Here is a 25295-nt window from a genome sequence, read left to right on the forward strand (position 1 = left end):
CCAGAATGGGGCCCTATCTCCCTCTGGGTGCCATTCTTACAGTACTATGTAGAATGCTTTGCGAATTCTGGAGATTGTTCGAGAGAATAATCTGATGGACAAAAATCTGTAAAACGAGGCCATTTTCCAACAGACACATATTGTAGTTATAATTAATGTAAAAGATGCTTCTATCAAGAATTGACTCAGCAGGATTGAGGCTTACCCAATTGTTGCATTTCATTCTGTTAACCATTAACACATTTTTCCTCTGACAATATGGAGTTTATTATGGATGGGTGAGGGGAAAAAATTTCCCTAAATACACGCAAGTCTGACAAACTGAACATATTCTTGGTGTATATACTTTTTAAGGTCAATGCATTTGTATATTTATTGTTAAAATTTATATACCATGTATATCTAGATGGTTTCCATATAAAACATAAATAACATAAAATAAGTTCTTCAGTTTTTTAGTATTTGTGATCACCACTGTGTTTAATATATTATACTGTTATCACAAACCAAAATGTACTATGTATTTATTTAATTTGTTTTCTATCCCGTCCTCACCAAAGAGCTCAGAACAGGTTACAGATTAACATACATAATGTACAGTTGACAGGTTATAATTTGCCATAGTTATAGTACACGTTTTTAAGTTTTTGGGGGGGTTTCTGATAGTTTTTTTCCTACCTCAACACATACGGAGGATCTAATATCAATATATATAATAATCAGTTTACAAGTTGCAATTTGCCATAGTTACAGTTGCAAGGTTTTTCAATTTGGTTTTATCCTAACTCAACACACACTTGGGGATCTAATACCAATGTACATAATATATAGTTACAGATTAAATTTGTCATAGTTAAGTGCAAGATTTTTCAATACAAGTTTTTATCCTAATGCATCACATACCAAGGATCTTGTATCAATATACATTTCTTTGTATCGATCGTGGGCGGGGAGTTAGGTGAAGAGGTATGTTTTTATTGTTTTCCTAAAGTTGAGGAGTCCTTCAAGGGATCTAGTCTGTGGGGACAGTTGATTCTAGTGCGTCGGTATGAAATGGGAGTAGGTATATCATTTGGCGGTTTGCAGTTGAAGGGCCTGACTAGGGGGAATTTTGAGGCATATTTTATTCTTAGAGTGGAGGGACCTGTTCGGCACATATGGCGGAAGCTTGGTAGTCATGTAGCCCTGTGCCATGTCTTGCAAGGATTTGAACACTAGCATCAGGCACTTGAAGACACAACGTTTGGCTATGGTCAACCAGTGATCCAACGATAAAGCCTGGGAGACAGTGTCACGGGGATAAAGATTTTTTAGAAGTCTTGATTGCCGCGTTTTGTACATGCTGGAGACTATGTTCTTCCCCATGAGACCATTGAATAGCGCATTGCAATAGTCCATGCGGGGAGAGGACTAAGGCATAAAGTAGCTAGGTGAGTCAGACTCAGAAAAGTAGATCTTTATTTTTCGGAGTTATCGCAAGTAGTAAATGAGGAGGATACCACTTGAGAGATATGGTTGGAAAGTGATAGATTGGAATCAAGGAGTATTCCTTGGCTATGTGCTTGGTGTTTTGCAGTTATGAGTCCCAGTGTAGCAAGGGATGGATGTAGTTGCAGTGTCCTTTGTGGATACAAAGGAGTTCCATTTTGGAGGCGTTTAGTTATAATTTGTTGACGGACATCCAGTTTTTGATTTCTGAGAGGCAGTTTAGGTGTTTCACGATCTGGGCATCACTAGTTTCTCTTAGCAGTATGTATAGGTGGATGTCATCCGCGGAGTGAATCTGTATTTGCGGGCTAGGACAGGTCTAATGCAGAGATTGAAAAATAGGGAGGATAGTAGAGCCCTCTATGGAACACCATGTTTTGATAGCGTATTATTAAGCAGTATGCTTTGGGATCTATTATCCAGGAAGGAGGTGAACCATCGTAATGCAGTGTCTCGGATACCAATTTCAGAGAGTTGTGCAATGAGGAAAGGATGGTTAGTAGTGTCGAACGATGGACTGAGATCCAGCAGCACCAGAAGGATATTGTTACCCTTATCCGTGAGTTTCCATCAGTCGTCAGTGATGTCGCGAAGGACGGTTTCAGTACTGTGGAATTTCCTGAATCCTGATTGGAAGGCGGATAGGGCTTCTTGTTTGTTGATGAAAGTATAATTGGTTTAACACTATATTTTCCGTGATCTTGGAGATGAAGGGTAGGTTGGAGACAGTTCTAAAATTGCCAGGCACGTTGAGGTCGACTGAGTTTTTTCAAGATATGCCTGTTGGTAGAGAGGTATTGATGAGGGGAACAATGGAGTCTACAAAGGCGTTTTTCACAGCCACTAGGAGGCATGGCGGACAGAGGTCTAGGTTTGAGCCAAGGGGGCGAATAGTGTCTAGTATCTCGGTGATGTTGTCATGAAAGACAGTTTCAAAGTTAGGTTCCCAGTTGTAGTTTTAATTATCTTGTCTGTAGTTTGGTGGAGTTGAGGTGAGATTGTATTTTGTCTGTCAGTGTAGTAGTATGAAAGTGTTTCACTGTCAAGTTCGGTGTTAAGGCATTGGTTGTATCCTTGCAACATTGTGAGTATCTTTTTTGTTTAAAAAGGTTTTTTTTATCTATTGGGGGTCTTTAATAATTGTTGGGAGTAGTATATCTTTTTAATCTCTAGGATGGCTTTTTTAATATTCTTCATTTAGTTCTTTCATTTGGACTTGTCACTGTTAAGCCTTGTACCGTTTCCTTTCTGCTTTCCTTAGTTCTCTCAGTAAACCGAGGTCTGTTCAAAAAGTTTCAGGATTGATTTTATAAGAATTTATTAAATAGTCTTACAACTTATTCGATTGGGTCCCCTTCAAAGTACTACTCTTCCCTACATATACACTTTTCCCAATGTAGTTTCCACTTCTGGAAACCATCCTTAAACGCATCTTCAAGAATCGCCAAAAGTTGCCGCTTTACATTTTGCTTTATGTCTTCAGTAGTGTTGAATCGCTTTCCTTCCAGCTTTAAGTTTAGGAAACAAGAAATCAGCAGGGGCCAAGTGAGGAGAGTAAGGTGGCTTGGGAAGAACTGTCATCTCATTTTTGTAAAGAATTCACACATTTTGACACATTCAAAACACCTTCCACAACTCATGACATGTTCCCCATAAGCCACTTTCAACATTTCATAAGTTTCTGTAGCGATCTTACCCAATTTAAAGCAGAGCATCACAATGTAGCGCTGCTCATTGAGGTCACACACGATGAAAAATAGCCGATCACGAACACACACTTCCACAAAAACTGCTGTAGCTTGGAGACAAAAAAAAGATATCAACAAATGGAAAAAAGGAGGTTACTTCTGAGGTTTCAAGTTACTCAGTGCCACCTAGCATGTCTCAAAAGAACTTCCCATTGGCACGCAATTCAAACTGTCCTGGAACTTTTTGAACAGACCTTGTATAGCATCAAATTTGTTTTCAATAAAAGTTAAGTTTTCAATAAAAGTTAATTTGGAGCTACATGATTTAAAATTAGAACATGTTTGAATATGGTTGGTAGAGGCACTGCATGCGCTCATAGGCTAATCAGCAACTTCATTTTATTTATTTATTTATTCAGTTTTCTATACCGTTCTCCCAGGGGAGCTCAAAGCGGTTTACATGAATTTATTCAGGTACTCAAGCATAATATGAATGACATTCCGTAAAAATGTCGTGAAATTGATTGATTGCTGTTTTCAGTAACACGCTTGAATTGGCTTACTTCTCCATATTGATTTTCAGATATTTTTGGATGAGCTACATGAACATGGGCAGCTACATTCTATGTCATCATGGATGGAACTATATCCAACCATAAGTTCAGACATCAGATTTAGTAACATGCTTGGTCAACCAGGTAAGCTTTTTAATTATTTCCCAGATACCACAATATTAGTTGCATTTATTGATGTACTGTAATTTTTTGTTCAGTTTCTTTTTAATCTTTGGGTTTTTTATTTGTGCTTTTGGGTTCTTTTTTTTGTTTAAAAGGATCAACAGCTCTTGATCTCTTCAAGTTTTATGTTGAAGATCTAAAAGCACGATATCATGATGAAAAAAAGATAATTAAAGATATTTTGAGGGTAAGAAACTAGTTTCTTGGATTTTTTTTTTTTTTTTAATGTCTTATTGGGAGAAAAATGTTACAGTATCTTCAAAGTAATATATTAACTGTTTTACAGGATAAAGGATTTGTGGTTGAAATTAATACTACTTTTGAAGACTTTGTTATGGTTATCAGCTCAACCAAGCGAGCAACAACCTTAGATGCTGGAAATATCAAATTGGCTTTCAACAGTGTAAGTCAAAACTATTATTCAAGCCTTTTCAGGAGCTTTTTCTCTATCATTATAGCAAAATCTTAGTTTTAGTTTTTATTTTACTTGTTTGGACACCTTCAGAATGAAAATGTTGCTGATATGGACCACAGTGAGAATGTAGCTCATCTTTTGTCTGTACCAAATAGAAAAATCACATACAAGTGGCACAGTTTCTAGACAGGGAGGAAGTGCTAGAAGGAAAATAGCAGAATACATTAGCATTAAGTCAACATTGGTCAGCATAACATCTTAGTTATCAAAGTAGTGAAAATTAGCCTTTAGGAAGAGAGAGACAACTTGAAATAAAAGAGAAAGTTGAAGTAAACTGCATTTAACAAGGTATATGAAACCAAAAGTTAGTTTTTCTTTCACAAAGTTTAAACTCTAATGGGGTCTGAACGGAAGTACTGTATTCTTGGAATAAAATAATCTCCAGACCATCAAGAAAACTTTCACTACTAGTGCTTCTGTAGTACTTTCCTATTTTGAAAGGGATTGTATAGAAAAATTATAGATTACTTTCTGTCTAAATGTTCATGTGTGTTTGTCTCTCAAAGCCCTGAAAGATAGAATGCAGGGACATTTGAATTGAGTGCTATCCAACCATTCCATTGTTTGTGAAAAAATAATACAGTAAAATAAAACATGATAATGTATCAAACCATGAGATGTGTCTGTCATCAGATTAAAATAATGGATTTTATATTTTAAATACAAGGTGTCACCAGCCTTTGGCATCACAGGTGGTGGGTGTTCCTCCACCATTAGTTGGCAGTTTATATAGCAGTCAGTCAGTTTGTTGAGTCACTAGATCTTATTGTACATAAGAATAGCTATACTGGGTCAGACCAGTGGTCCATCTAGTCCAGTACAGTAAATTCTAAGTTATTTGTCACCCATGGGGGATTGGGGGATGCTTGATAACTGTAGTTTCTGGATGCTTGAGAGTTACTGTAAAATATCTCCTTTCCCACCTCACTCTATCACCCCCCTCCATACACACACCTGTTTGTTCACTTCTTTCTGAGTCACTTTCCCTGTACCCCTTCTTTCCCACTTTTCTCTCCCCACTTATGGGTCCAGCTGCAGCATCCATTTCCTCTCCCCCTGTCCATGTCTATTCCTCCCCACACACACACAACTTATGGATCCGGCACCCAGTCCTGACAACATCTCTCCTTCCCGCCCACCCCTGAAGCAGCAGCGGCAACCTGTCCTGACAAACCCCCTTCCCTCCCTCACTTATCCAAAGCAGTAGTGGCAGCCAGTGAGCAGAGGCAGTGCGGTAAATATAGGAACATGATGGCAGATAAAGGCCAAATGGCCCATCTACCCATCCACAGTAACCATTATCTCTTCTTCTCTCTCTCAGATCCCATGTGCCTATCCCACGCCTTCTTGAATTCAGACACAGTATCTGTCTCCACCAATTTTTCCAGGAGACTGTTCCACACATCTACCACCCTTTCTGTAAAAAAGTATTTCCTTAGATTACTCCTTAGGCTATCACCTCTTAACTTCATCAAGTTTATTGATTTTTAATATACCAACCATCAACAGGTATCTAGCCGGTTTACAATAAAAGTTAAAATCAAGGTAAAATTATATTTATAGATTATAAAATTAATAAAAGAGAAAGAGTAATGGGGAGAGTGAACATTAAAGACATTTGACAATGACATACTTAAAAGTGGGGTTAACAAGGAAGGAAGGGGAAAAGTTACATTATAATGATGAAGAAAAACAAAACAAGGTTTGAATGTGAGAGGGGAGGGAAGGAACAGAGGGAGGGGGCGCTTCTTTAAAGCGGTTAGGTGAATGGTGGAAGAAGAATCATGAGTAATAAAATGCGTCTTGAAATAAGAAGGTTTTCAGATTAGTCTTAAATTTATCAATGAGTTTTTCCTGATGAAGTTGGGATGGCAGAGAGTTCCATAAAGTAGGAGCTACTACAGAAAAGTTGGTTTTTCTAGTATAGAAGAATTCCTTTATAGAGGGAAAGGATAGTAAATTTTGGTCAGCAGATCTAAGGGTCCGTGATGGGCAAAATGGAATAAGAAGTTTGTCAAGAAAGGATGGTTGATGGGAAGATTTGATTTTAAAGACCAACATAAGAGTTTTGTAAGTGATACGATGTGTAATGGGTAGCCAATGCGCTTCTTTCAAAAGAGGCGTGACGTGGTCATATTTCCCTAGTTTATATATAAGTTTTATTGCAGTGTTTTGAATGAGCTGAAGACGTCGGGTTTCTTTTTTAGGAATTCCATTGTAAAGAGAATTACAATAATCAAGGTGCGAAATGACTAGGGAATGGAATGAACTAGGGTCGTGATTGCTTCGGTTTCAAGGATGGAGGTTAAAGATCGAATAAGTCGTAGTTTGTAGAAGCAGGTTTTTACTACTGAATTGATATGATCGTGAAATGTTAAATCTTTGTCTATGATAACCCCTAATAATTTTATTTTTGTTTCCATTTTTACAGGCTGAGATTTAAGGCAGATTTTTCCTGTTACTGTTTCGTTAGGATTGGTTGAGAAGAGAATACCACAAGATGTATTAATGTTGAGGGAGAGTTTGTTTGCAAAGAGCCAGTCACTTATTTTATCTAATTTTGAATTAATTTCTTGTATATCGGCGATGTTTGTGGAATCTATGGGGTGAAGTATTTGGATGTCATCTGCGTAGGCAAAAATTGTGAAACCTATTGATTGTGCTAAAGTGAGGAGAGGGGACATGAATATATTAAATAGCAGAGGGGATAGAATAGAACCCTGTGGAACACCGTGGATTTGAAATATAGGTGAAGGAGTTTTGTTGTTTGAGTAAACATTGAAACAACGATCGGTAAAGTATGAGGTGAACCATGAGAGTGCTTGGCCAGTAATACCACAGTCTCTAAGGCGGTCGAGGAGGAGAGAGTGGTCAACAGTGTCGAAGGCGACGGAAAGATTGAGAGAGATAGGAGAACAGATTTTCGGTGATCAAGGAAATAGTATATAGTAGAAAGAAGCCCTAGTAATGATAGTTCAGTGGAGTAAGATGAGCGAAAACCAGTTTGATTGGGGTGTAAGGCATTGGTTTTGTCAATGAAATTGGCTAGTTGGTTATATATGATGTTTTCTGTTATTTTAGAGATGAAAGGCAGATTAGCAATTGGGCGGAAGTTTGATAACGAAGTTGGGTCTGAATTGGGATTTTACAATTTTGGGTAAACAAGGCTTTTGGAACAAAACTATTAGACAAACTGTTAATCACCATTTCCAAAAGAAATGGCCCAAAGAGAGGGAAAAATTTTTTGAGAATTAAGGGGGGGATACTTTCTATTGAATTGTTAGATGCATTTGTAGATTGTAGTGTTTTCTGAAGGTTTGCTAGAGAGGGAGGAATAAAGTTATTACAGGTACTAAAAGATAGAAGAGTCGACTTGTTGATGACATCTTGAGGGAGAGTGTGGATAGATTGCCCTCTCATTCCAGAGCTTCCTTTCAAATGAAAGAGACTCGACTCATGCGCATTTAGGTATTTAAACGTTTCTGTCGTATCTTCCCTGTCCTGCCTTTCCTCTGAAGTATACATATTGAGATCTTTAAGTCTGTCCCCATAAGCCTTATGACTTGAGAGTGAATCCGTGGGATCGTTGATGGTCAATGAGCAAATGAGCATAAGGCCATAGCGGAGATACTGAATGAATTCTTTGCTTCAGTCTTTACGGAAGAAGATGTAACAGATCTACCTTAACCAGAAATGGTTTTCAAGGGTGATAATGTGGAGGAACTGAAAGAAATCTCTGTGACTCTGGAAGATGTACTAAGCCAAATTGACAAGTTAAAAAGTAATAAATCACTTGAACTGGATAATATGCATCTCAGGGTACTAAAACAACTCAAACATGAAATTGCTGACCTGCTGTTAGTGATCTGCAACCTGTTGCTAAAATCGTCTAGTACCTGAAGATTGGAGGGTGGTCAATGTTATGCCAATTTTTAAAAAGAGTTCCAGGAGAGATCTAGGAAATTACAGATCTGTAAGCCTGACTTCAGTAGCAGGCAAAATGGTGGAAACAATTATAAAAAATAAAATTGTGGAACACGTAGACAAACATGATTTAATGAGATAGAGTCAGCATAGGTTCAGCTGATGGAGATCTTGCCACACCAATTTGCTTGACTTCTTTGAATGCAGTGGGTGAAAGCCTGATTGAAGTGGGTCAAGAATAGCTTGAGATGAAAGGAAGTCCAGCACGTTCAAGTAGCTTGGATAAGAAGAGGGGGAGGGAGATGGGGTGATAGTTGGAGGGAATTGTGAGGAGTTTTTGACGATAGGTGTAACTATGTCATGTTTTAGAACATTGGAAACAGTAGCAGTGGAGAGTGATAGGTTGAGGTTGTGGCAGATAGGAGAGGTGACAGTGGGAGAGAGAGTGCTGTGTATGTGGGTTGGAATCAGATTAGAGGAGCAGGTAGTAGGTATGCAGAAGGAGGGAAGATGTGCAGTTTCCTTCAATGATTTCAGAAAAGGAGAAAAAGGTTGCAGGGGTTGAGGGGAAGTTGGCAGAAGTGACAGATGGTAGGTGACCTGATTTAAAAATGAAGGTGAATCTTCTGAACCTTGTTGTAGAACTCAGACATAGGCCCCGATTCACTAATTTCAGCGATTGTCGCTAAACCTGTTTTTATAGATTTAGCGACGATCGCTTCTAACCGACCCAATTCACAAAACAGCCCACTGCGTGTTTTTCCCCTTGATCGCCCATTTTCCAATCTGGCCATGCAAATTTGTAAAATAGCCAAGCGACTGATTCACTAACATTTGCTTTGCATCGGGTTTTATGATCTTAAAACTCGACTGCAGTAGACCTGTCGGTAACTGTGTTACCGACAAGTCTGCCTGTTTTTTGACAGGTCTTCCTGTTTTGTTTTATTTTGTTTTTTCATTTTTTTTCTTTCCATGGTACAGATATTTTGCATGTATTTCACAAGCAAAACCCGGGCAGACCTGTAAAAAAACCCAGCTCCCCCCTGACAAACGCACCCCCCTCTCCCCGGCATGCGATAACCTACAAATGGCAGAAAAGGATGCCCACTCCCTCCTGCCACCCCAAACTTCCCTCCACCGCACTGAAAAATGTAGCAGGAGGGATGCCCACTTCCTCCTGCCAATTGGCAACACCCTCCTCCCCCCTATGCCGAACACCTCCTTTTCCAAAATGAATGGAGGGATGCCCATGCCCTCCTGCCACCGCAGTGCCCACTCACCTCCCCTCATACCTTTGCCGTTGGGAGCAGGAGGAACTGCAAATACATCCTGCTCCTGGCCTGCTAAGCCACTGGTCTTTAGGCCCCTCCCCGGTGCAAAACAAATGTCAGGGCTCTGCACCGACTCAATCGCTCACTGAGCAATTGAGTCAGTAAGTTTGGATGCAAATAATTTGCACCTCCGTGCAAATCATTTCCATGCAAACTTGATAGTGAATCAATTGCTGTTTAAAAATCGGCCAACAGAGATTGATTCGCTATCTTTAGTGAATATGGGCCATAGTCCGGGGAGAAGGTGAAGGGAGGTTTGGAGGTGAGTGCACTTTGAGTAGAGAGTTTAATGTGGCAAAAAAATGGTGAGGGTTAGAGCTAAGAGCTAGTTCAGTGGGTGTAGTATTCTTGTTTGACAAATGAGAGAGCAGTCTGGAAGGATGTCAGCAGGAATTTGATTTCTATTGTAACCCACTTAGAGATTCCTTGTTGATACAAACAGAATATAAATACTGGAAATAGAAATGAAGATATTTTTAAGCTGCAGAAGCTGGAACTCTTTTTAAGGGCAAGGGGTAGGCTTTCTTCTTTGAAATTGGGCCAGATCATATTTAGGGGTTCATTTGAAAGTTCATTTTCTTTGCATCTACCATGCCAAATTAGTTTTGTTCCATTAACATTTCAGAGTAGTTTTGCTGCCAGACATTGTTTACTCATTTTCTATAATTTCCTCCCAATAGTCCAGTTGATTGGAAATAATTAAAACAGACATTTGAAAGAGACCCCAGTTGTTCAGATTCTGTTAGTTTGCTTAGGAAATCCATCTTATAATACAATCTCAAATCATGTGTTTTACTTTACCTTATATTTTATTTAGTATTACTTTAATTATGATATCTTCATCTAATAATAATAATGTAAGTTAATTTGTTTTAATATAGATAAAACTTTTTTTTAAAGTGTTCATATTTTATCAATTTTTATAGTACTAATAGACTAACAGTTCATTCAGTCTTATTCAAACACAATACAGTATTTTTCTTCATGCTTTTTAAAATCTTTTCTTGAAATTCTCCATACATAATGTTTGGTTTATTTCCTGAGCTTGCTAAGTCTGCATTCATTTTTTGCAAAGAAAACAATTGGGCTATTAATGTTTGGTTGAATCCTTTTTCAATTTCTGAAATGATCACAAGATTTTTCGCTCTGCCTCCAGTATACTTCACAGAACAGCTCAGCACCATCTAGCAGTCTTTTCTTCTGAACGCAGGGCTGCTGCTGTGTGTGTTCTGCTCTCCTCATTTTTATTATTTTACTTCGACATAGTTTTGTCCCCTTTGCGGGTATTTTTGCTTTTCAGAGCTAAGTCGTTGTCCACGGTGACGGCCTATGCTAAGGCGTGGAAGACCTTCCAGCATTGGTGTGCCCAAGACCAGGTGGATCCTTATTTAGCTCCAGTCGTGAGGATTCTCGATTTTCTTCAGGCTGGTTTGGATTGAGGCCTCTCTGTGGCATCTCTGCAGGTTCAGGTGAATGGACTGTCCTTTTTTAGATCCCGGGACAGTCAGTTTTCTTTGGCGTCTCATCCAGATGTTGCTCAATTCATGAAGGGGGCTCTTCGGGTCCAGCCACCCCGTTAAGAATCCTTTCCCAGCTTGGGACCTTAATTTGCTGCTGTTGGGCCTTGCTAGAGCTGCTTTTGAGCCTCTTTTTGATATCTCTCTCTTGGATTTAACTCTCAAGACTGTTTTTCTTGTCGCTATCACCTCTGCCCATGGGGTTTCTGAACTGCAGGCATTATCTTGTAGAGACCCTTTTCTCTGTATTTCAGATGTGGGAGTGAGTTTGTGGACAGTTCCTTCCTTTTTGCCAAAGGTTGTTTCGGCTTTCCATTTCAATCAAGAAGTGTGTTTGCCTGCTTTTCAGCCAACAGGTTCCAGAACTCAGGATCGCCTGCTGAAGAAATTGGACGTGGGCAGGGTGCTCCTATGTTATTTGGAGCTCACTAATGAGTTTCGGATCTCTGACCATCTGTTTGTGCTGACTCATTCAGTTAAGCGGTATGCTCCTGTTTCTAAGACCACGATATCCCAATGGAGCCCCACATCCTCATGGTGCTGAGGCTGTAGCATTAACCACTGCGCCACACTCTCCTGTCCATTTGACTTTTCTTTTTTCTCCATGTCTACCATCTACCTTCCCTCTGTATCCTATCTATCCTGTCCTTCAGTTCCCTTCTTTATCCCTATCCCTCCCTCACTGACTCCATGTTAAGAATCTGCCCTCTGAGTGACCTTATCCTCCAGTATTTTTAACATCTAATCTCTGCAGCCCTATCTTGATCTATACAATCCCTTCCCCATGTCTAACATTGCTCCTGCATCTCCCTATTTCTTCTGTGTCCCTATATCTATGCTCCCTCCATGCCCAATATCCATCTCCCTGCACTTTCTCTCACTCTCTCCCCTTCCTTCCAGACCCCCCTACCCTGGGACCAGTATCTCTCTTCTTTTCTCTCCCCCAGCCCAATCTCCCTCTTGGGTCCAGTGTCTTTTCCCCCTTCCTTTTTTCCAGTTCTCCCTTCTAGTCCCCCCTCCCATTCAGATGGTCCAACATCTATCTCTCTCTCTCCATCTCCTGGTTCCATCACCATTTTCTGTTCTTCCACCTCTCCATTAGAGCAGCACCTTCAACTCACTCTTAGATCCAAAGTCTGTTCCCTTTCTTTCCCCCCACCCATCCTGGTTCTAGTTGCCCCCCCCCCTTTTTTTTTTCTGGTTCCACCTTCTTCCCTCTCTCCCTGTGCTCCCTCTCAATTTGTCATTGCTGCCGGTAGTAGCATTGGTTCAATTAAACCAACCTGCTTTAGGGCTTCAGATCTTCCCTATGACACATTCCACCCTCTCTGATGTAACTTTCTGTTTCCATGAGGGTGGAAGCGTCATGGACAAGACCCAAAGCTCTGAGGTATGTTAGTTTAATAGAAGCAATACTGCAACCAACAGCAAAGACAAAGTGAGATGAACTGCAGGGAGGGAAAGAGAAGAACAGATCATAGAACCAGGAAGGAAAGAAATGTGAGATGCATTGGAACTAGATGGAGTGGGAAGAGATATCTGGACACAGGGAGAGTGATGCATGTACCTGGACTGCTTGGTGAGATTTGGGGGCTTATTCTGGGCGTCTATGCCTGGGATCTAACAGCAAAGCTTTTGTTGATTCCTTTTTATACAATGGAAGTTTGTAATCCTTTTTCTCTCTCTTGCCTACTTATTGTTGTATTTTTTTATCTATATTTGTAAAGTGAATGCTTTGTGTAAACAGCTTAGATAGTTTACCAATATCAAATAAATATGAAACTTGAAACTTTATCTGTCTTCTATCCATTTGCACAGTATAATTTTCTTTCTTCTTGTTTTAACTATATCCTATCCCACTGAACCCATATCTTGTACATGTAATCCTGATTACTAGAGCTAAATAAGTACATAGCTTTTATTTTTTAGTTACTAGAAAAGGCAGAAGCCCGTGAACGAGAGAGGGAAAAGGAAGAAGCTCGCAAAATGAAGAGAAAAGAGTCTGCATTTAAGAGTATGTTAAAACAAGCTGCACCTCCAATTGAACCAGATTCTGTCTGGGAAGAGGTATGTATTACAAAGCTCATTTTTACCTAGTACACAGATGTCTGTCTAATAAAATATTGCTGTCAAGCATTTCATTACATGGCCGTCACATTTCGGAAGCAACAAGTCTGGATGTTCCCAAAGATTAAATAATGCTTCATAGTAATTGAGAGAGATTCCTCATATTTTTGAGTAATATTTGTAAGCATTGCAAAGAATTAAGAAATAATCAAAATCTCAATAAATTTGAAACTTGATGAGCTACTCTACATGTAAAGCAAACTTTTGCTCTGTACCTTTTGCATAGCATGTAATAGAGTGAAACTTTTCTTAATCCCAGAGAAATTTGAAGGGTGTTGCTGCAGATCAGGTACTTATTGCTGCCAAGAAAATTTGATTAAATCAAGAAAACCAACTGAGCAGAACTAATTGTAATTCCAGTGCAATAGGGATGGTATGCTGAGCCATAGGATACTCGATCCATTCTTGCGAGTATACTGCAGAAAAATGTAAATCACAGCTTTGGAACACGTCCTCCTCCCCAGGCTCTGCTGCCCTCTTCATTTTCTCTTTCTATTGGCAAGCAGAAAAGGTGTCTTCTGATCTGCTTGGTTTATTTTGTTTTTATTTTACGGTAGTTTTGCAGTTATTTTGCTCCAGTCACATTTTTTTTTTCATGAAGTCAGAGTTCCCTTTTGTTAAGGGTCTACTCTGCCTATGTAGAAAGGAGTATATTTGAAATCTGCAGTTAGCAGGTGTATCCTTCAGGGACCTGTTTCAGCCAACGTGGAGCTCAGGGTCTGTTCTCCTGGTGTTTGCTTGTCCCTTTGACTTGATCAGGGGCTGGAGCTCAGGCTGTTTGGGCACCAATAGCCTTCCTTCAGGGTGCTCATGGTGCTGGCTGCGTTTATTCTCCCCCCCCCTTCCTTTTTTTCGGGAGGTTGGAGGTCTGGGGGGCCAGGGAGGTCTGACTGGCAGCCCGAAGATCCCAGAGAAGTGGCTGAGTGACTGGAAGCAGAGAGCTTCTCCTAGAACAGCCACACCTCAGAGGAGCTGAAGCAGGCAGCAGCAGTACTATTCCTCAGCACATGGTCTGTAAGTAAGGCTGTAACATCCTGTGGGAAAAATCGAGAGGGGGCGGGGTTCTTCAAAAGCTGTTTTTAAAAAAAAAAATAATTCTTTATTTATAAATTTTTATATACAAGTCACAAGAATACATCTCTTGCTACAGAAACACAGGAAAGAAAAAAGATTTAAACAATAGGAAATATCCCGCTAAAGTATATCTTAACCCTTTCTTAGACCACAATTATAGAGACAATCGAATATTCAGTGGAGATATAATTAAGGAAATATTTTGAGAAAAAGACTAATGTGTTAAACAGTTGGTATTTGAGTAATAAGCTCTTCATTAGCACTCCTTTATGATCTTTTTTGATATCCAGAAATTTCCTCAAATGATCCAGGGGATTCCTAGATACTTAACCAGGCATTTACAAAGATATACTGAAAGAAAAGTGGCACCCAATTTGATGGTATCCTGCCGCAAAGAAATAAATTCTTTCCTACGCTCCTGGGTTGTCTTAGAAACATCTGGGTACATCCAAATTTTATGCCCCCCATGGCTCGAGAAAGTTTGCGGGACACTGCATTAGAGAAAACCTTTTTATTTGGTAAATAATATATCTTTTTGATTGGGGGAATATCGTTTGAGGAAATATTTAAATTCTCTGTCAAATATCTCTTGAAGTCAATGGGCATTACTCCTAGGGCCACCGGAAAGTTCAAGAGACAAAGGTTTAACCTACGATTTGAAATTTTCAATCTTTTCCAACTTTCTGTGAATCAAGGTATTATCCTTAATTGATGCCAATTTAAACTGTTGTAACTACTGTATGTGCTCCTTGATTTGCCCAGTTTGAACTATGAGATCTCCTTTCAACAAATCTACAGTCTTGGTTAAGGCATCTAATTTAAAAGAAATTTGTGTTACCTCTTGTGTAGATTTAGTTGCTGTAGATTCAAACCTTTGAAGAAGCAGCCAGGTATCCTTAAGAGAAGCCTCTGTGGGAGTAGGCAAACTTCCTGCTCTCTTGCTGGACTCCCCAGCGTTTTTACCTCTGATGCTATGCCCTCGCTGGGAGACCCCTTCCGGGATTGCGCATCTCCTGCTCCAGCATTCCGGTAGTTGCTGGACATGGGGGCTCAGAGGGTAAAGGAGGAGTCAAAGATATTTCAAAGCCCGAAAGGAAAGAGGGCTCTCCAACACCGCTCCCCAAAGCCAGGTCCTCTCCTCCAAAAGATTGTGCAACTGCTGCTATAGCCGTAAAGAATCGGTCGACAGTCTGCTGCATTGGGGTGGAAGTAAGTGCTGGCGAGGGTGCAGCTCTAATCACCCCTTTCCTTTTCTTGTGTGGCATTATAGTAGACACTAGTGCTGCCCGATTCAGGAAAAAAAATTTGATTCGATTCAGCCTATTGAATTGTTTTTTCAATTCGATTTGATTTTCCTGACCAATTGAATGTTAGTTTGTTTTTTATTTTTTATTTTTTTTTATTTTTTATTTTTTTTCAAACATCCTGGTGGGTTTATTTTATAGCCTCTTCACCCCTTCTCCTAACCACACTGGCGCTGTGGTGTAAACAAAATAAACAAAAAAGACTTTTCCCCTGTCTGTTAAATCCTAGCTCACGTTTGCGATCTAATACCAGCTCTGGCAGGATACACATTTCAAATCTGACATATTGTAATCACAAAACAGAAAAAAAAATTATTTTTTTCTACTTTTTGTTGTCTGGTCAATATTCAAATCTTGTTGGTCCCAGACTCTGGTTGTCTTCTGATAACTTGCTTGCCAGGGTCTCCTTCTTTCTCCATGCTAACCATCCATCTTCCATCTCTGTCCTCCCCTTCCGTTTCCCTTCCCTCCCCTGGAGGTCTGGCATCTTTCCTTTTTTTCGTCTTCCTCCACAGATCCACCTTTTCTCAACTACCCTTTCATCCAGCATCTCTCCCTCCTTCCCCACCACCCCATGGTCCACCATCTCTTCCTTTCTTTTCCCAACTACCCTCCCATCCAGTATCTCTAACCCCCCTCCACACCATCCCTTTCTGTTCTTTCCCTCCCTAAATCCCATTGTCCATCATCTCTCGTCCTCTCCTCTATTTTCAGACCCATTTCTTCCTCCCCAATATCCAGCATATGCGTATCTCTTTGAACCCCCCCTTCCCTCCCTCCATGTAAACATAGAAACATAGAAAGATGACGGCAGAAAAGGGCCAAGGCCCATCAAGTACTTCTACACCAGGGTCCCCTCCCCTAAAGGTCTGTTCCCCCCCCCCAAAGGCTTGCACCCCACCCCTGAAGGCCTGCCTGTCCTCCCCTTGAAGGCCTATCCCACCCCTGAAGGCCTGCCTGTCCCCCTTGAAAGCCTTTCCCCCCCTTGAAGGCCTGTTTTCCCCCTTAAAAACCTGCATCCCACCACTGAAAGCCTGCCTGCCTGTTCCCCCTGAAGGCCTGTCCAACCCCAAAGGACTGATCACTCCCCCCCCGGCCTGCGTGTTCCCCCTGGTCTCCCACTGGGGTCCGGCTTCCCCCCTGGCCTCCCCGCACTCTTTACCTTCGAGGAACAGCCTGCAAACAAGATCGCAGTGCGGGGAGGCCAGGGGGGGAAGCAGAAGGCCAGGTAGGGTGGAAGCCGTACGCCGGGGGGGGGGAAGCCGACAGCAGCACTTCCTGACTGACCCTCCCCCCTCGCCCTCTAAAGCAGGTGTGGCAGCGGCTGGCCAGCAAGAGCAGCGTTGCCGCTCCTGCTTGAGGGGGGAGGGTCAGGTGAATCGGGAAGCCAATTTTTTGTTTTTGTTTTTGTTTTTTTGAACCGATTCGAATCGATTCACCCAAAGTGAATCAGTGAACCGATTCGAATCGTGAATTGGGCAGCACTAGTAGACGCTATCTGTGCCCTTAAAACACAAAGAAAGAGCCAAAAAATCCAAAATCCTAATGAAACACCACCAGAGATAGCCAAAAAGCAATTTAAAGGGAAATGTAGCTCTCAGGCAAGGAATAGCTAGGAAACTGAAGCATTTGCTGATTCCGTGTCCCGATAGCTACTCACACTACCGCCATCTTGATTATCCCCAAAAGCTGTTTTTAATTGTTTCTACAGCTAGAGCCTTGTCCAATTTTTTTATTTTTTAAACTTTATTTAGTTTTTAATGCCAACAAAAAGTGCAGTACAATTTATATACAAATAATGATACTCAACCAAGCACTTATCAATCAGTATCTATACAAAAAGAAAAAAAATCCCCTCCCCCATCCATCATTACCATCTATAATAATAAAATGCTAAGCGCGCATGCGCACTAAAAAAAACGTGTTCCCTGAGATGTCCCGAAAATACGAGTGCGCATGCGCGCCTACAACGTCACCACAGCCTGCTCTCCGTCTCCACCTCGCGCCGCTGCAGACCCCACACTCGCAACTCACACATCCGCTGCAGCCTAGCAACTCCGACCACAACCTTCCACCCTCAACCGCCTATGCCGGCTCAGGCTGGCGCGTTGAGGAGTCGGAATGCAGACCCGGAAGAGCGAAGGAAGCCTCACACTGAGCAACTTCTGCCACGGTCCCGGGTTCCTCTAAGCCTACCCTTCTCGCTGTCTGGCCGGCTACCTTAGTCCTTTGCCGCCGCCGCCACCCCCTTCCCTTCCCTACCCGCGGTCGACAAACCTCTTGCCTCCAGTAGCCGCTGCAGCACTGTAAACACGCTGCTTCGCGGACTCTACTGCCTTCATTTGCTCTTCCGTTTCTGGAAGAGCAAATCGGGGCAGTAGAGGCCGCGAAGCAACGTGTTTACAGTGCTGCAGCGGCTACTGGAGGCAAGAGGTTTGTCGACCGCGGGAAAGGAAGGGGGTGGCGGCGGTGGCAAGGGACTAGGGGAGCTGGCCAGACCGCGAGAAGAGAAAATCGCGTGGGCCACGAAGAGACAGGGAGGAACTGGAGCTGGAGAGGGAAAGGGGCCTGCTTTGGGGAAGGGCTGTGCTTGGAGGCAGACAGCTTTGCTTTGGGGGAAGACAGAAGGGGGGGCCACGGAGACACAGGGAGGAACTGGAGGGCCAGAGGGAAAGGGGTCTGCTTTGGGGGAGGGGTGTGCTGGGAGGTAGATAGCTTTGTTTGGGGGGGGGAAAAAATGGGGGGCCACGGAGAGACAGTCAGGGAGGAATTGGAGGGGTAGAGGGAAAGGGGCCTGCTTTGGGGGGGAGGGGTGTGCTGGGAGGCAGACAGCTTTGCTTGGGAGGGGAGACAGAAGGGGGACCACGGAGACACTGTCAGGGAGGAATTGGCAGGGTAGAGGGAAAGGGAGCTGCTTCGAGGGGGCAGATCATTTTGCTTAGGGGGGGAAGACAGAAGGGGGGCTACGGAGAGACAGGGAGGAACTGGAGGGGGAGAGGGAAAGGGGGCTGCTTTCTAGCACCCGTTAATGTAACGGGCTTAAATACTAGTCAGGAATAATATCAAAACAAAAGATATACCCCACCTTCCCGCTCCCACTCCCCCTGGATGTGTGGGTGAAAAACAACGGATGTTTGGTCAGCCCTGAGGTGTTTTTTAAGCTGTTTATAGAACTAAAATTCACCCACAGCGGCGGTGGCGAAAAGGGTGAACAGAATGCTAGGAATGATTAAAAAGGGGATTATGAACAAATCGGAGAGGGTTATCATGCCGCTGTACCGGGCCATGGTGCGCCCTCACCTGGAATACTGCGTCCAGCACTGGTCGCCGTACATGAAGAAGGACACGGTTGTACTCGAAAGGGTCCAGAGAAGAGCAACTAAAATGGTTAAGGGGCTGGAGGAGTTGCCGTACAGTGAGAGATTGAAGAAACTGGGCCTCTTCTCCCTTGAAAAGAGGAGACTGAGAGGGGACTTGATCGAAATGTTCAAAATACTGAAGGGAATAGACTTAGTAAATAAAGACAGACTGTTCACCCTTTCCAAGGTAGGAAGACCGAGAGGGCACTCTCTAAAGTTGAAAGGGGATAGATTCCATACAAACATAAGGAAATTCTTCTTCACCCAGAGAGTGGTGGAAAACTGGAACGCTCTTCCGGAATCTGTTATAGGGGAAAACATAATTCAGGGTCTCAAAACAAAGTTGGACAAGTTCCTACTAAACTGGAATGTACGCAGTAGAGAGTTACGCAGGGACAGAAATCCCACCCGTCCCCGCGAGAAATCCCTTGTCCCCGCGAGGAATCCCCTCCGTCCCCACCCGTCCCCGAGAGGAATTCCCTCCGTCCCTAACTCTCCCTAACTCCCCCCCAAAGGTAAATTAAAGCAAAACCAAAATGGAAGTAAAACAGAAGCACCAGTCATACAAAGAGGTCATCTTCATACTGAAGAAAGAGTGTGCCTTTGCTGAAACAACTATTCTATTCAATGTTTGTTCATCACAAGAAAAATCAACAGAGATATAGGAACTTGGAGGGGGGAGGGGGGAGAAATACAAAGGAAAGCAGGGGCATTAAATACAGGAAGTGACAAAATGGGCAGGCAAGGACAATTAACAGATAAAGCAGAGGCTCCCAACCAGTGTGCCACAGCAGGGAAACCTCAAGAGTGTCACAAAATTAAAGCCATGCCATTAGACAGTACAAGTCACAAGCACCGGCTGAGCTGGCAGGGGGGAGCTAGGGAGAACACTGCTTGTCTTCCATTTCCTGCCTGCCCTGCCGCAGCACACATAGCTGACCGGAAGTCTTCCATAAGCCCTCCTTCCGACGTCAGCGCTGACATCGGGGAAGACTTCCGATTGGCTATGTGTGCTGCGGCAGGGCAGGCAGGAAATGGAAGATGAGCCTCGCAGCAGGGCAGGTAGGAAAATCAGACGAGCCTCGCGGCTCGAGTTGTATTGAACCCTGCGGGATCCCCGAGACCACGAGGAGCATCCCCACGGGATCCCCGCAACCCTAGGGGGCGTCCCCACTGGATCCCCGCGACTCTAGGGGGCGTCTCCACGGGATCCCCGTGACCCAAAGGGGAAACCCCGCGGGATTCCTGTCGTCCCCATTCCCGTGCAGCTCTCTAGTACGCAGGTGAGGCTGGACTCATTTAGAGCACTGGTCTTTGACCTGGAGGCCACCGCGTGAACGGACTACTGGGCAGGATGGACTACTGGTCTGACCCAGCAGCGGCAATTCTTATGTTTTTATGTTCACAGTGGCCATCTTGGGTTTTCCTGACTTTTTGTTTTTTTATTTCTAAGTTCTCAAACCTCATTTTGCTTCCAAAGTGCCAGGGATGGAGTCCTCTGACTCTAATACTCCTATATCATGCCTTGTTTGTGAAGAATGGGCGCCTGAAGAGCACCCTTACACCACATGCTGTGCTGAGCGAAACAGGGAGGCAGGACCTATCAAGTTTAGCTCCCATGCAGCCTCCAGAGCGTGGAACACAGCTTTTGAGCTTGTTTGGGGAGCAATAATTCCCCCAAGAGCCCCAGAACAGTGGCATGGAACACTGAATTGACTCAGAAGCCCTGCAGATCAAGAAGAGACGTCTCCTCTCTTCAAAAAGAGATGGGAAGTTGCCCTCTAAGGCATTTTCCCCAGAGTTTATTAATCTGCTCTGGCAGGCGTATGTGCACAGCCAAACTACGTCTTTTCGGTCCGCTGATGAGCAACCTTCTGTGCACTCCTCTTGGGATCCTCAGAGTGCCTCCTCCATAGGAGAGGAGAGGACAGATATTTAGGGGCTGAAAGTTCAGTTTTAATCCCCTTACTGTCACAAAGTGAGGTGTCCTTGAAGGGAGATTCAGCTTCCTATGTAGAGGATCAGGATGAGGTCCTAGCCACGGAACAGGGAGAGGATCCCTCAATTAACCAACTGTTCAGGTCTTCGGTGTCGGAGTTACTGGACGTTATTACTGAGCCTCTTTGTGAGCTCAACCCCAATCATGTCAGTGTTCTCTGCTGAGCAAGGTCCAGTCTCAGCCCACATCTTTTCTGTGTTGCCCAGACATGAAATTACTGGTTACAGAACCTTGGGAAGTCCCTGAAAGCTCCCTCAAAAAGGTGAAAGCTTTGTCTAGGCTGTATTCTATGCATCAAGAGTTTCATCAAATGTTTGCAGTGCCAAAAGTGGAATCTTTGGTAGCCTAGGTTACTAAATACACTTCCCTCCCCAGTGAGGAAGGTGTCGTGCTGAAGGATACACAGGATGGCAGAGTTGATACGGTCTTCAAGAAGCACTTTGAGGCCCTGGCCCTAGGAATTAAGGCCTCTTCTTGGGCGGAATCTCAAGCAATACCTCCGGAGGAGATATGTAGATCTGCTACATGGTCTTCCCTTCACACGTTCACTAAATTCTGTTGGCAGTACAGGAGGATTCTGCATTTGCTCTCAGTACAGAGGATCCAGATTTATCTATCCCACCCGGGACTTTGGGGACTGCTTAGGTAAAACATAGAAACATAGAAGATGACGGCAGATAAGGGCCATAGCCCATCAGGTCTGCCCACTCTACTGACCCACCCCCAAGTCTACTATCCTAGGGATCCCACTCCTGGCTTAACCCTCTAAGGGATCCCACATGGACATCCCATTTGCTCTTAAATTCTTGCACGCTGTTTGCCTCGATCACCTGCACCGAGAACTCGTTCCAAGGATCAACCACTCTCTCGGTGAAGAAATATTTCCTGGTGTCGCCATGAAATTTCCTGCCCCTGAGTTTGAGCGGATGCCCTCTTGTGGCTGAGGGTCCTTTGAGAAAGAGAATCTCTTCTTCCATCTCGATACGGCCGGTAATATACTTAAACGTCTCGATCATGTCTCCTCTCTCCCTAAATTCCTCGAGTGAGTACAGCCGTAAATTTTTCAGCCTTTCCTCGTACGAAAGATCCTTGAGCCCCGAGACCATCCTGGTGGCCATCCGTTGCACCAACTCTACTCTCAGCACATCTTTTCGGTAGTGTGGCCTCCAGAATTGCACACAGTATTCCAAATGAGGTCTCGCCATGGTTCTGTATAATGGCATTATGACTTCAAGCTTCCGGCTGACGAAACTCCTGCGGATGCAACCTAACAACTGTCTTGCCTTAGAGAATCCTTCTCCACATGATCAGCAATTTTCATGTCTGCGCTGATGATCACTCCCAAGTTTCTTTCTGTTGAAGTTCTAGCTAAGGTCTCACCATTCAAGGTGTAAGTTCTGCACGGATTTCTGCTGCCGAGGTGCATGATCTTGCATTTCTTAGCGTTGAAGCCCAGCTGTCAGGTCGAGGACCAAAGCTCCAACAAATGTAGGTCCTGTGTCATACTATCGGGTGAATTGCCGTCTCTCACTATATTGCATAGTTTGGCGTCGTCAGCAAATAACGTTATCTTACCTTGAAGCCCCTGAGTTAGGTCCCCTATGAATATGTTGAAAAGGAGCGGGCCCAATACTGAGCCCTGCGGTACTCAACTGGTCACCTCCGATGTTTTAGAGAGGGTACCGTTAACTACCACCCTCTGAAGTCTGCCACTCAGCCAGTCATTGACCAATGTAGTTAGTGTTTCTCCCAGCCCCATTGATTTCATCTTGCTTGCGGGACACTATCGAAAGCTTTGCTGAAGTCTAGGTATACGACATCCACGGATTCTCCCAAGTCTAGCTGTTTTGTTACCCAGTCAAAGAAGCTGATGAGATTGGATTGGCAGGACCTACCCTTGTTGAACCCGTGTTGACCAGGATCCCGTAGATTCTCCTCATCCAAGATTGCGTCTAATTTACGTTTGATTAGTGTTTCCATGAGTTTGCATACTATTGATGTAGTTTGCAGCCTCTGCCCTGCAACCCTTTTTGTGCAGTGGAACGACGTTAGCTGTTTTCCAGTCTATGGGGACTCTCCCCGAATTTAGGGAGAGATTGAAGAGTCCTGATAGTGGTTCTGCCAGGACATCACGCAGCTCATTGAGCACCCTGGGGTGTAGATTGTCCGGTCCCATGGCTTTGTTCACCTTGAGTCTTGCCAGTTCGTAGTAGACGTCGCCAGGTGTGAACTCGAAATTCTGAAACGGGTCTTCCACGCTGGGCCTTGCCTGCAACTGCGGACTGTGCCCCGGTGTCTCGCAGGTGAAGACCGAGCAAAAGTATTCATTCAGTAGTTGTGCTTTATCAGAATCTGATTCTGCACAGTTCCCATCTGGTTTTCTAAGGTGTACTATCCCGTCTGTGTTCTTTTTCCTATCACTAATATATCTGAAGAAGGATTTGTCCCCTTTCTTCATTTTCTTTGCCAGAGTCTCTTCCACTCGAAGTTTGGCCTCCCTGACTGCCGTTTTGAACGCTGCAGACCTCGCCCTATGTTCTAGTTTAGCTTCCCTAGTCTCCGTTCGTTTGTAGGAAATAAATGCTTTTTTCTTCTCCTTGACGAGGTGCGAGATTTCTGCGGAGTACCATTGGGGTTTGTTGTTTCTCCGCCGTTTGTGTACTGATTTAATGTAGAGGCTTGTCGCTTCATGTATGGTAGATTTCAGGGATGACCATATAGCTTCCACATCATCGGTCGTAGCTTGGTTCTGCAGTGTCCGGTGGACGAAATCTCCCATGCGTTCGAAGTCAGTGCCTTGGAAGTTGAGTACTTTTGTTTTCACGTTTGATCTAGGGAAACCTTTCCTGAGGTAGAACCACACCATGTTGTGGTCGCTGGAGGCTAGCTTATATCCTACCGAGACCTTCGAGATGCTATCCCCGTTGGTGAGTACCAGGTCCAGAATCGCCTGGGCCCTAGTGGGTTCCAATACCATTTGTTTGAGTCGTGCTCCCTTTATGGATGTTAACAGTCTCCTGCTACCGCTGGTTGTTGCTGAGTATGAGTTCCAATCTGCGTCAGGCATGTTGAAGTCCCCTAGCAGAACAGCATCTCCCCGTAGCGTGATATTCTCTATGTCTTCAATTAATTTGGAGTCTTTGTCTTCCAGTTGTCTTGGAGGTTTATATACTACACCAAGATACAGGCATTTTTCCCTGCCTCTGGCCAGGTTCACCCAGAGGGATTCCCCGGTGTACTTGACATCTGTGATTCTGGTAGTTTTGATGTCTTCTTTAATGTATAGTGCCACCCCTCCCCCTGACTTTCCCTCTCTGTCCTGACGAAATAAGTTGTATCCCGGTATAGCCATATCCCACCCATGAGAGTCTGTGAACCAAGTTTCAGATATTGCCACCACGTCAAGGTCGGCATTCATTATTTCGGTCTCTAATTCTAGAATCTTATTGCCTGAACTGTGTGCATTAACATACATAGCCCTCCATACCCCGTGATTGCTAAGTCCCTGTGGGGAGTTTCCCACCTGGGGTAGTGTGACTCCTAGAGAATTGTTTGCAATGGGGGCACTTACTTTGGACTTAGAATCGGAGTTTCGACTCACCTCGTCAGGATCGTTCCTTACTGCACTTATATCTGAGTGGGTACCCTCCCCCGACTTACCTAGTTTAAAGCCCTACGAAGCAGGCGGGCTAGTTGGTGTCCAAAGACGTGCTTACCCCTGCTGGTCAGATGGAGTCCGTCTGGTCCCTGAAGTCCTTGCAACGCCTCCATGGTTCAGGAATCCGAAGTTCATTTCCCGGCACCATCCTTGAAGCCACTCGTTAGTCCTCAGTATACGCTCATCCCTGACAAATGCAAATGCAAGGTCATGCATATAGGGAGAAAGAACCTGATGTTCAGCTACCAAATGGGGGGATTAATATTAGAGGGAAGTAACCTTGAAAGAGATTTGGGTGTACTGATGGATACAACAATGAAGTCAACGGCGCAATGCGCAGCAGCCGCGAAGAAGGCGAACAGAATGTTGGGTATTATTAAAAATGGTATTACGACCAGAACAAAAGAAGTCATCCTGCCGTTGTATCGGGCAATGGTGCGCCCGCACCTGGAGTACTGTGTTCAGTATTGGTCACCGCACCTTAAGAAGGATATGGCAATACTTGAAAGGGTCCAGAGGAGAGTGACACGAATGATTAAGGGCATGGAAAACCTTTCATACACTGAAAGATTGGAGAAGCTGGAGCTCTTCTCCCTGGAAAAGCGGAGACTCAG

At 43.6% G+C, this 25295-nt stretch overlaps 1 protein-coding gene across 1 annotated transcript in view; it reads left to right on the forward strand.

Annotated features, from left to right (window-relative positions):
* The window catches only part of PRPF40A (pre-mRNA processing factor 40 homolog A), a 235613-nt gene that overhangs the window by 139942 nt on the left and 70376 nt on the right, over nucleotides 1–25295 (forward strand). Inside the window, 4 exon segments of the mRNA XM_033944203.1 lie at nucleotides 3760–3874; nucleotides 4009–4100; nucleotides 4200–4316; nucleotides 13090–13227. Coding sequence (XP_033800094.1) covers nucleotides 3760–3874; nucleotides 4009–4100; nucleotides 4200–4316; nucleotides 13090–13227 — 462 coding nt within the window.

The sequence above is a fragment of the Geotrypetes seraphini genome, chromosome 5 (genome assembly GCF_902459505.1).
Source record: "Geotrypetes seraphini chromosome 5, aGeoSer1.1, whole genome shotgun sequence".
In the NCBI taxonomy this organism is placed as follows: Eukaryota; Metazoa; Chordata; class Amphibia; order Gymnophiona; family Dermophiidae; genus Geotrypetes; species Geotrypetes seraphini.